The 12,421-nt window shown below is 39.0% G+C and overlaps 1 protein-coding gene across 1 annotated transcript in view; it reads right to left on the reverse strand.

Annotated features, from left to right (window-relative positions):
- Positions 1-725: 725 nt before the first annotated feature.
- The window catches only part of LOC100369959 (ubiquilin-1-like), a 31,098-nt gene continuing 19,402 nt past the window's right edge, over positions 726-12,421 (reverse strand). The window contains exons 10-13 of the mRNA XM_085507226.1: positions 7,836-7,919; positions 7,555-7,670; positions 3,310-3,550; positions 726-1,480 (exon numbers count right to left, since the gene is read on the reverse strand). Of these exons, the coding sequence (XP_085363352.1) occupies positions 1,322-1,480; positions 3,310-3,550; positions 7,555-7,670; positions 7,836-7,919 (600 nt within the window). The 3' untranslated portion in view covers positions 726-1,321. The remainder of the gene's footprint in view (positions 1,481-3,309; positions 3,551-7,554; positions 7,671-7,835; positions 7,920-12,421) is intronic.

Here is a 12,421-nt window from a genome sequence, read left to right on the forward strand (position 1 = left end):
GTGCCTTGCAATGAGAGAAATGTGCCTTGCAATGAGAGAAATGTGCCTTGCAGTGAGAGAAATGCGCCTTGCAGTGAGAGAAATGTACCTTGCAATGAGCGAAATGTTGCTTGCAATGAAAGAAATGTGCCTTCCAATGAGAAATGTGCTTTGCAATGAGAGAAATATTGCTTGCAATGAGAGAAATGCGCCTTGCAATGAGAGAAATGCACCTTGCAATGAGAGAAATGTTGCTTGCAATGAGCGAAATGTTGCTTGCAATGAGCGAAATGTTGCTTGCAATGAGAGAAATGTGCCTTCCAATGAGAGAAATGTTGCTTGCAATGAGAGAAATGTGCCTTGCAATGAAATGTGCCTTGCAATGAAATGTGCCTTCCAATAAAAAATATTGCTTGGAATGTAAGAAATGTGCCTTCCAATGAGAAATATTGCTTGCAATGAGAGAAATGTGCTTTGCTACAGACTTCTACACAGAATGAATATCAGATGAGCATCAAGAGATGCATGCATAAAGAGCGTCAATATGAAACAATTCATTTCAAAAGTGCTTTTTTATGGCTGTGATGTAAATGAATACAGATTTCTGTATGTAAATGAATACACATATGGGATTCTGGGTACTATAACTCAGGGTTAAAGAATGGCAGCAAGAATGCATGGGTGGTGAAACCATCAAGCATTCTGTTTTAAGTCAGAAAAGCACTCAAACATTGTCAACCTTGCGCTATGATGTTACCAAAGTTTGAATTTATTGTTTATATAGTCTTGATTATGGACAATTGTGAAGTAAACAGAAACTAGCTACAGACTACAATAAAGTGATACACCGCTCAGAAACGTATGCAATGTGAGTTCCAAAGATGTGTAATTTCCATAATGTACTGTACAACACGGTAGCCAATGTATATATTCCAGCATGCCAGCTAGTTTGTCCTTTTTCAATCCTGAGTGCCTATCTCATGCTGTACTTCAACAAAATTTCATCTCATTTCAAATCTGACAAAAGGTACTCAGAAATTTTACAACAAATTTGAAAGCAAAAGTAGTGTAAAAAAGTGCATTAACACAAGGAATGACAATTCAGTTCTCCATTCCTTTGTATAAGACACAATTAAAACAAAAGGAATGCTTTTTTTTCATAAAAGGGAGAATTCACATCTCAGTATATAATAATATGCACAAGGCTAGAAGCAGTCATATTAGGGGGGGTTACAGGTCATCCAAATGTTACATGATTACATTTATTTATTCTAAACAGCATTATCATTCGGAGAAACTTATCTAACTCTAATTTTATGTAAATTATACTAAATGTTGGATTTTACGCCATGGTTCCATTTCCTCCAAGTAGCCTCTCAATAGCAGCGTTTAAGTCGCCACCAGTCTGTTGTAATGCACGTATATTCGCTTCTCTGTCTATAAAACCCATTGCGTTGAGCTGCTCTAATTGAACTCGAAATCTCTCCTCAGGTGGCTGGCCCTGAAAGAAAGGTCAACTGGATGTAAATAAACAATACTACCATTAAAATCCTATTATAAACCACGTTTTATATTACAATGTATCAAATAAAAAATTGGGATCAACAGCTCAAGTTCGGGGTGCGGTTTCTATTACGTACATATTGCAATCACTAAATGGGCGTGGTCATTTTTTCCCACATCACTTGCACAAAACAAACAATACACCGTACATCTTTTGAATATAAGGGTAACTCCAATTTAGATGTCAGTGAAGAGTGATAAGCATCACGTCACAAAAAGACTGTTCACATGAAAAAAAAAAATACTCAGTATTTTTAGTGTAATATGCATTTATTTTTTTTAATTTTCTTCGTAATAGAAAGTATATTCTGACAGGAGTATCAAATAAAAACAAGCACTAAAAAAGTACGGTACCGTAGGTACGGTAACGCAATCCGGCCATGCTTCGATTCACAAGTGAATAACTTACTTGTTTTCGAAGTGTTGAAATTGTTGATTATTACTCAGTAGTGATTATAATAACGCACGAAAAATAAATTCGTTGAATTGTTATCAAATGCAAGTAAAATTCAACTTAGTTTCACCGTAAGCGAATTATTTCGGTTACATGTAAACGATCGATGCAATAAGACATCCGCCATGTAGTTTGAATGCACACGAGACGTTACTTGACCAAATAGGTCAAGTCGCCAATCAAAATGCTGGATGGTGCCCACGTGTTCAAATTACCTTGGTTCATTTAAATATGTTAATGAAAGGTCACCGACTTCATGGTGAACGAAACCCGAAAGCGATTTACCGATAATGTCGTGCGATATTTTGGCTTTGATTTCCATGGAAAAACGACATGACTTTTTTTTTTAAATTAAGAAATTAGTTGTTTTCGAAAGATAAACTGAGCATTGAAAAAGCATTTAACAGTTTTTTGGTGATAACAGTTAATTGTCGAAAACTTGCGACATGTGGACGTATTCATAAGGAGTATTGACAAAAGTTGTCACAAGACAAAAGCAGTTTCACTGCGTGTTTGACATCCTAACACTACTGAACAATAAATAGGTGTGAATATTTTTAGGCACGTTGTTGAAACAAATGAATAGGATTAGGAACAATGCCGTTTTGGAACAGCTGGTTGAAACAAAGTCAGTCACGGTCTTGTTGAATTGGGGGTGCGATTAGTAATAGGTACTTTTCATGTTTTTCAATTTTTGTTGAGAACTCTTTAACACTGAAGCCGAAATCGGGGGTGCGGTTACTATTAGGTATGCGGTTTATAATAGGATTTTAACGGTACAGATGTAACAGTGTCTTGGTTTCTAAAGGCTATCCAGAAAGAAAGAACAAAAAACAATCACAATCTTATTGAATTCTAAATTTGTAATTTATGTCTTTAAAAATTGTAAAAAAATTCAGTGATGTTGAAATTCAATTAATGAACCCATAAGTTGTTAAAAATTCACTGAAAGAATGACACCCTAAGATGCTGAAAAATCCAGTGACTCGATGCTGCAAACTCAAATACAAATTAATCTATGGAAACAAGTCTGAGATAGGTAACTGCTGCATTAAGGATATGACATAAAAGATTTCACACGTCTCAAAAACTTATGATTAAACATAGGGCGTAGGTGGATTTTTCAATGAAAATACAAGTCCCAAAAAAAAATGTTATGATCATTTTTTGAAATTTTGAACCCAAAATAAGGGCCCACCAGCCATGAAATTGCCCAGGGCGATTTTTCGGATGAGCAAATTTACGGCAGAATTCGATACTAATATTAACATAATAACTATTTGAATGAACACAGAGAAAACAGTCACACATACCGACATCATGCCTGTCCCACCCATTCCTGCTAATGTCTGCATCATCTGTGCCATCAACTGACTCATATCTGGCTGTTGTTGTGATGATGGTGCTGTACTGCTGGTGGTGCTAGTAGAAGTAGGTGTGGGGGTGGTGGTGGTGGTTGTTGTTCCTGTTGATCCAGCAGGACTTGGTGATGATGATGTTGTTGATGTTGTAGTTGGGGGAACTGTGGGGCTTGGTCCTGACATACCCGGCATACTGTGAAAAAGTATCAAGGTTGGTATTATACATATGTACACATGACTATAGCTTAAAGTTTATGAGATTGTCAGAAAGCACAGCTAGTTTGTAAACTTGTGAACAGAATCCTGCTGCAGAAAGTAATCAGTTCGCTTTGTTATACATGGTCAGACATCAAAATGATTACAGGACTTCCTCATTTCACACTGAAAACTGTGAATCCCATTCAAACACTTTTGTTTACACTGGACACAACAACAATCTAAAACATGACACAAACAGAATCTTGTCCCTGAATGCTAATCATAGTACATAATATCTCATTTTACTCACGGGGATTTCATCTGTTATTCTCTCACTAAATTTATGATTATAAGTAAAAACAAGTCATTGAAAATTACACAGTCCCCGTTAAATCAAGTTTGTGCTCGTCATATTAAAGCAGAGGGGTTGTCGGGAGCGTGTCCTTGAAACTTGAGTTCCAAGTGGCGTATACAACAGATTGTTTATTTACATCAAAACATGCGTTCCGTGTAGTAGTAATATGGCCAAAAATAAAAACAGCCGTTATTCGGCCATCTTTGATCTGATTATGAAACACACTGATATGTATGATGTATGTGCCAAATACGAATGAAAATGGTACATAAATTGTGGAAATATAGTAGTACGGCCAAGAAGTCAGATGGCTGTCAATTGGCCATCCTTGACCAGATTTTGAAACAAATTGTCATGGACATGCATTCTAATATGTATAAAGTACATGTATGTGCAAAATTTGAATGAAAACTGACAGAGCATAAAAAAAAAAAAACTAGATGCCTGCCAGTCGACCATCTTTGAGCCAATTGCGAAATAAATTGTCATGTACATGTATCCTAACATGTATAATTTATGTACCAAGTTTGAATGACAACTGACAAAGCATGTCCAAAACACAACATTTTCAAAAAAAAAGATGGCTGCCAGTCGGCCATTTTGAAACGAATTGCTAAACCACTGCATGTGCATATGTCCCACATAAGGTACTCGGCACATGCAAAGAATGAACGGAATCTGTCCACAGGATTCTGAAATACGACTCTGGACAGACTGACCCACGGACGGACAGACTCAGGAACTCACGGACGGTTGGAGACATGTATCCTAACATGTATGATCTATGTACTAAATTTGAATGAAAACTGACAAAGCATGTTCAAAATACGACATTTTCAAAAAACAAGATGGCTGCCAGACTTCGTCCGAACGGGGACTAAAAAGTCCATAAAATATGTATCCATGCAGTACTGGATACAGTACAGGTTGCCTGCTTTCATACTGCTTTGGTGTATTCTCATAAGTGTCTAACCAGAGCAATGCAGCTTTCAGAGAAGCCTACTATAGACAGTATAGAATCCTATCTTACATACATATCTACCAGAATGTCAGTTTACTCACCCAGGCACCGGTCCAGGTTACCAAAGCAACCACAGACAGTACAGAAACCTATCTTACATACACATATATGTCAGTTTACTCACCCAGGCACCAGTCCAGATTACCAAAGCAACCACAGACAGTACAGAAACCTATCTTACATACACATCTATGTCAGTTTACTCACCCAGGCACCAGTCCAGGTTACCAAAGCAAACACAGACACAGTACAGAAACCTATCTTACATACACATATACCGTACTCGACCGCGTTAGCGCCCAGGGGCCTCAATTCAGAAAATCATGATTTTTTAGGGGTGGGCGCTTACCCGAGCACCCCCCTCGAAAAAGAGTGCAAATGAAAAATTTGATTCATCAAGTGACAGATTACGTCTTTGAGGGAAAATCAAATTACGAAATTAGTTGAGTCGTCACTGATTTTCATAAGGAAGAAACAAAAATGATCACAACAAATATGCACATTTTATTACAATATTAATTACGTACCACCAGAATTTATGAAATTAAAAACATTCGAGTCTGTTGGAACACAGTCAAAGTCAAAATTGTCATATTATCTCCACTGACGAAGGTGTTGGATCGTACGCAAACTCTCGATGAAAATCACTTTCCGCCATGATGCATTTGCATTTGACCTGCAGCAGCATCCTTTGACCTAATGGGTCAAGTTGGTTATTTACCAATCAGAATGCTGTGTTGCACTGACGCAATTCTTCGGAAATTCCCGAAAACTTTCCGGTAACGCAATGCGGAAGTGAATTATCGATGTCGAAGTACGATCTATTGGAATTTATTTCAGCGAATAAACGACATGGTTTTTCCAAAAAACTAGTAACTAGCCATTTTTGAGAGGTAAACTGAATAAGGCATGAAATATTTACCGCATTTTACTTGTATTAACAGGTCATTGTCGAAGCGTAGTTTACACACGGTTACCGTGTTCTACGCATTCACAACATGTTCACAGCGGTCGATATCCACGCTGTATCATATAAAAACGATTACCAAGTTTTGTTACGCAAGACCAAGTTTTAAATTAGTTGCATTTTGAAAGGGTGGGCGCGTTGCCAAATGTGACCCCAAATATAAAAATTGCGCAAAAGTAGGGGGTGGGCGCTTGCCCGGGCATGGGCGCTAACGCGGTCGAGTACGGTATGTCAGTTTACTCACCCAGGCACCAGTCCAGGTTACCAAAGCAACCACAGACAGTACAGAAACCTATCTTACATACACATATATGTCAGTTTACTCACCTAGGCACCAGTCCAGGTTACCAATGCAACCACAGACAGTACAGAAACGTATCTTACATACACATATATGTCAGTTTACTCACCCAGGCACCAGTCCAGGTTACCAATGCAACCACAGACAGTACAGAAACCTATCTTACATACACATATATGTCAGTTTACTCACCCAGGCACCAGTCCAGGTTACCAATGCAACCACAGACAGTACAGAAACCTATCTTACATACATATCTATGTCAGTTTACTCACCCAGGCACCAGTCCAGGTTACAAATGCAACCACAGACAGTACAGAAACCTATCTTACATACATATCTATGTCAGTTTACTCACCCAGGCACCAGTCCAGGTTACAAATGCAACCACAGACAGTACAGAAACCTATCTTACATACATATCTATGTCAGTTTACTCACCCAGGCACCAGTCCAGGTTACCAAATGCAACCACAGACAATACAGAAACCTATCTTACGTACACATCTATGTCAGTTTACTCACCTAGGCACCAGTCCAGGTTACCAATGCAACCACAGACAGTACAGAAAAGTATCTTACATACACATCTATGTCAGTTTACTCACCCAGGCCCCAGTCTAGATTACCAAAGCAACCGCAGACAGTACAGAAACCTATCTTACATACACATCTATGTCAGTTTACTCACCCAGGCACCAGTCCAGGTTACAAATGCAACCACAGACAGTACAGAAACCTATCTTACATACATATCTATGTCAGTTTACTTACCCAGGCACCAGTCCAGGTTACCAATGCAACCACAGACAGTACAGAAACCTATCTTACATACACATCTATGTCAGTTTACTCACCCAGGCACCAGTCCAGGTTACCAATGCAACCACAGACAGTACAGAAACCTATCTTACATACACATATATGTCAGTTTACTCACCCAGGCACCAGTCCAGGTTACCAATGCAACCACAGACAGTACAGAAACCTATCTTACATACATATTTATGTCAGTTTACTCACCCAGGCACCAGTCCAGGTAACAAATGCAACCACAGACAGTACAGAAACCTATCTTACATACATATCTATGTCAGTTTACTCACCCAGGCATCAGTCCAGGTTACAAATGCAACCACAGACAGTACAGAAACCTATCTTACATACACATCTATGTCAGTTTACTCACCCAGGCACCAGTCCAGGTTACCAAAGCAACCACAGACAGTACAGAAACCTATCTTACATACACATCTATGTCAGTTTACTCACCCAGGCACCAGTCCAGCTTACCAATGCAACCACAGACAGTACAGAAATCTATCTTACATACACATCTATGTCAGTTTACTCACCCAGGCACCAGTCCAGGTGCTTCCTGTGATAACTGCTGCATTCCTTGCTGTATTTGTAAAATAGCTTGTAATGCACGAGGGTTTGTCATCATTTGTTGTACTTCTGGATTCTGCATCTATGGTGCATAAAAAAAAAAAATATGCAAGTTATTGTGGATGTCAATTATCGATAGCAGCCAGAAGACAGTAGTAATTAGTGTTGTGGATAACGATTAATGAAATGATGGCATATAATAAGATAATTTTTAAAAATATTATTTGTTAATGTCTTAATCACTCACCTGCTGTAAAAATTGTGGCATCTGTTGTGTTAGTTGCTGCTGTAACTGTGGATTTCCAGCAAACAATGGATTGTTACCAAGAATCTGAAATCACAACAAAATTAGCAAATTAGTAAAATTTATTCATTGAAAATAATTCAGATATTATTCTAGGTACAAGAATCTAAAGTAATCAGGAATAAATGATTATCAACCAGTTGTGCAACAACAAAAATGTTTGCGTTGCTCACCTTTGCATGCATCTGTTTGTAAACCTGAGCCTCAGGCCATTTTGCAAGTCTGTATTGGTAAAGTGCGCCACATATACAGTAAAATAGGTAAACCTTTGTTTTCTCTATCTTGTTGTACTTAAATAACATTAATACCAAAAACATCACTGCATCATTTTTCAATTTTCTCTAGAGGAAACAAAACGTTTTTGGCCTGTGTAGCTAAGCCTGGATTGTGTGACATGGCTTGCATCATACTTTGCATATACGAACCTGTGTGGCTAAGTCTGGATTGTGTGACATGGCTTGCATCATACTTTGCATATACTAACCAGTGTAGCTAAGTCTGGATTGTGTGACATGGCTTGCATCATACTTTGCATATACTAACCTGTGTGGCTAAGTCTGGATTGTGTGACATGGCTTGCATCATACTTTGCATATACTAACCTGTGTGGCTAAGTCTGGATTGTGTGACATGGCTTGCATCATACTTTGCATATACTAACCTGTGTGGCTAAGTCTGGATTGTGTGACAAGGCTTGCATCATACTTTGCATATACTAACCTGTGTGGCTAAGTCTGGATTGTGTGACATGGCTTGCATCATACTTTGCATATACTAACCTGTGTGGCTAAGTCTGGATTGTGTGATATGGCTTGCATCATACTTTGCATATACTAACCAGTGTGGCTAAGTCTGGATTGTGTGACATGGCTTGCATCATACTTTGCATATACTAACCTGTGTAGCTAAGTCTGGATTGTGTGATATGGCTTGCATCATACTTTGCATATACTAACCTGTGTGGCTAAGTCTGGATTGTGTGACATGGCTTGCATCATACTTTGCATATACTAACCTGTGTGGCTAAGTCTGGATTGTGTGATATGGCTTGCATCATACTTTGCATATACTAACCTGTGTGGCTAAGTCTGGATTGTGTGACATGGCTTGCATCATACTTTGCATATACTAACCTGTGTAGCTAAGTCTGGATTGTGTGATATGGCTTGCATCATACTTTGCATATACTAACCTGTGTGGCTAAGTCTGGATTGTGTGATATGGCTTGCATCATACTTTGCATATACTAACCTGTGTGGCTAAGTCTAGATTGTGTGACAAGGCTTGCATCATACTTTGCATATACTAACCTGTGTAGCTAAGTCTGGATTGTGTGATATGGCTTGCATCATACTTTGCATATACTAACCTGTGTAGCTAAGTCTGGATTGTGTGACATGGCTTGCATCATACTTTGCATATACTAACCTGTGTAGCTAAGTCTGGATTGTGTGACATGGCTTGCATCATACTTTGCATATACTAACCTGTGTGGCTAAGTCTAGATTGTGTGATATGGCTTGCATCATACTTTGCATATACTAACCTGTGTGGCTAAGTCTGGATTGTGTGATATGGCTTGCATCATACTTTGCATATACTAACCTGTGTGGCTAAGTCTAGATTGTGTGACATGGCTTGCATCATACTTTGCATATACTAACCTGTGTAGCTAAGTCTGGATTGTGTGACAAGGCTTGCATCATACTTTGCATATACTAACCTGTGTGGCTAGGTCTGGATTGTGTGATATGGCTTGCATCATACTTTGAATATACTAACCTGTGTGGCTAAGTCTAGATTGTGTGATATGGCTTGCATCATACTTTGCATATACTAACCTGTGTGGCTAAGTCTAGATTGTGTGACATGGCTTGCATCATACTTTGAATATACTAACCTGTGTGGCTAAGTCTAGATTGTGTGATATGGCTTGCATCATACTTTGCATATACTAACCTGTGTGGCTAAGTCTGGATTGTGTGACAAGGCTTGCATCATACTTTGCATATACTAATCTGTGTGGCTAAGTCTGGATTGTGTGATATGGCTTGCATCATACTTTGCATATACTAACCTGTGTGGCTAAGTCTAGATTGTGTGACATGGCTTGCATCATACTTTGCATATACTAACCTGTGTAGCTAAGTCTGGATTGTGTGACATGGCTTGCATCATACTTTGCATATACTAACCTGTGTGGCTAAGTCTGGATTGTGTGACATGGCTTGCATCATACTTTGCATATACTAACCTGTGTGGCTAAGTCTGGATTGTGTGACATGGCTTGCATCATACTTTGCATATACTAACCTGTGTGGCTAAGTCTGGATTGTGTGACATGGCTTGCATCATACTTTGCATATACTAACCTGTGTGGCTAAGTCTGGATTGTGTGACATGGCTTGCATCATACTTTGCATATACTAACCTGTGTAGCTAAGTCTGGATTGTGTGACATGGCTTGCATCATACTTTGCATATACTAACCTGTGTAGCTAAGTCTGGATTGTGTGACATGGCTTGCATCATACTTTGCATATACTAACCTGTGTAGCTAAGTCTAGATTGTGTGATATGGCTTGCATCATACTTTGCATATACTAACCTGTGTAGCTAAGTCTGGATTGTGTGACATGGCTTGCATCATACTTTGCATATACTAACCTGTGTAGCTAAGTCTGGATTGTGTGACATGGCTTGCATCATACTTTGCATATACTAACCTGTGTAGCTAAGTCTGGATTGTGTGACATGGCTTGCATCATACTTTGCATATACTAACCTGTGTGGCTAAGTCTGGATTGTGTGACATGGCTTGCATCATACTTTGCATATACTAACCTGTGTGGCTAAGTCTGGATTGTGTGACATGGCTTGCAACATACTTTGCATATACTAACCTGTGTGGCTAAGTCTGGATTGTGTGACATGGCTTGCATCATACTTTGCATATACTAACCTGTGTAGCTAAGTCTGGATTGTGTGACATGGCTTGCATCATACTTTGCATATACTAACCTGTGTAGCTAAGTCTGGATTGTGTGACATGGCTTGCATCATACTTTGCATATACTAACCTGTGTAGCTAAGTCTAGATTGTGTGATATGGCTTGCATCATACTTTGCATATACTAACCTGTGTGGCTAAGTCTAGATTGTGTGACATGGCTTGCATCATACTTTGCATATACTAACCTGTGGCTAAGTCTAGATTGTGTGATATGGCTTGCATCATACTTTGCATATACTAACCTGTGTGGCTAAGTCTGGATTGTGTGACATGGCTTGCATCATACTTTGCATATACTAACCTGTGTGGCTAAGTCTGGATTGTGTGACATGGCTTGCATCATACTTTGCATATACTAACCTATGTGGCTAAGTCTGGATTGTGTGATATGGCTTGCATCATACTTTGCATATACTAACCTGTGTGGCTAAGTCTAGATTGTGTGATATGGCTTGCATCATACTTTGCATATACTAACCTGTGGCTAAGTCTAGATTGTGTGATATGGCTTGCATCATACTTTGCATATACTAACCTGTGTGGCTAAGTCTGGATTGTGTGACATGGCTTGCATCATACTTTGCATATACTAACCTGTGTGGCTAAGTCTGGATTGTGTGATATGGCTTGCATCATACTTTGCATATACTAACCTATGTGGCTAAGTCTGGATTGTGTGACATGGCTTGCATCATACTTTGCATATACTAACCTGTGTAGCTAAGTCTAGATTGTGTGACATGGCTTGCATCATACTTTGCATATACTAACCTGTGTGGCTAAGTCTAGATTGTGTGACATGGCTTGCATCATACTTTGCATATACTAACCTGTGTGGCTAAGTCTAGATTGTGTGACATGGCTTGCATCATACTTTGCATATACTAACCTGTGTGGCTAAGTCTGGATTGTGTGACATGGCTTGCATCATACTTTGCATATACTAACCTATGTGGCTAAGTCTGGATTGTGTGACATGGCTTGCATCATACTTTGCATATACTAACCTGTGTAGCTAAGTCTAGATTGTGTGACATGCCTTGCATCATACTTTGCATATACTAACCTGTGTGGCTAAGTCTGGATTGTGTGACATGGCTTGCATCATACTTTGCATATACTAACCTATGTGGCTAAGTCTGGATTGTGTGACATGGCTTGCATCATACTTTGCATATACTAACCTGTGTGGCTAAGTCTAGATTGTGTGACATGCCTTGCATCATACTTTGCATATACTAACCTATGTGGCTAAGACTGGATTGTGTGACATGGTTTGCATCATACTTTGCATATACTAACCTGTGTAGCTAAGTCTGGATTGTGTGACATGGCTTGCATCATACTTTGCATATACTAACCTGTGTGGCTAAGTCTAGATTGTGTGACATGGCTTGCATCATACTTTGCATATACTAACCTGTGTGGCTAAGTCTAGATTGTGTGACATGGCTTGCATCATACTTTGCATATACTAACCTATGTGGCTAAGTCTGGATTGTGTGACATGGCTTGC

Source organism: Saccoglossus kowalevskii, chromosome 13 (assembly GCF_978046115.1).
Source record: "Saccoglossus kowalevskii chromosome 13, keSacKowa6.1, whole genome shotgun sequence".
NCBI classification, from domain to species: domain Eukaryota; kingdom Metazoa; phylum Hemichordata; class Enteropneusta; family Harrimaniidae; genus Saccoglossus; species Saccoglossus kowalevskii.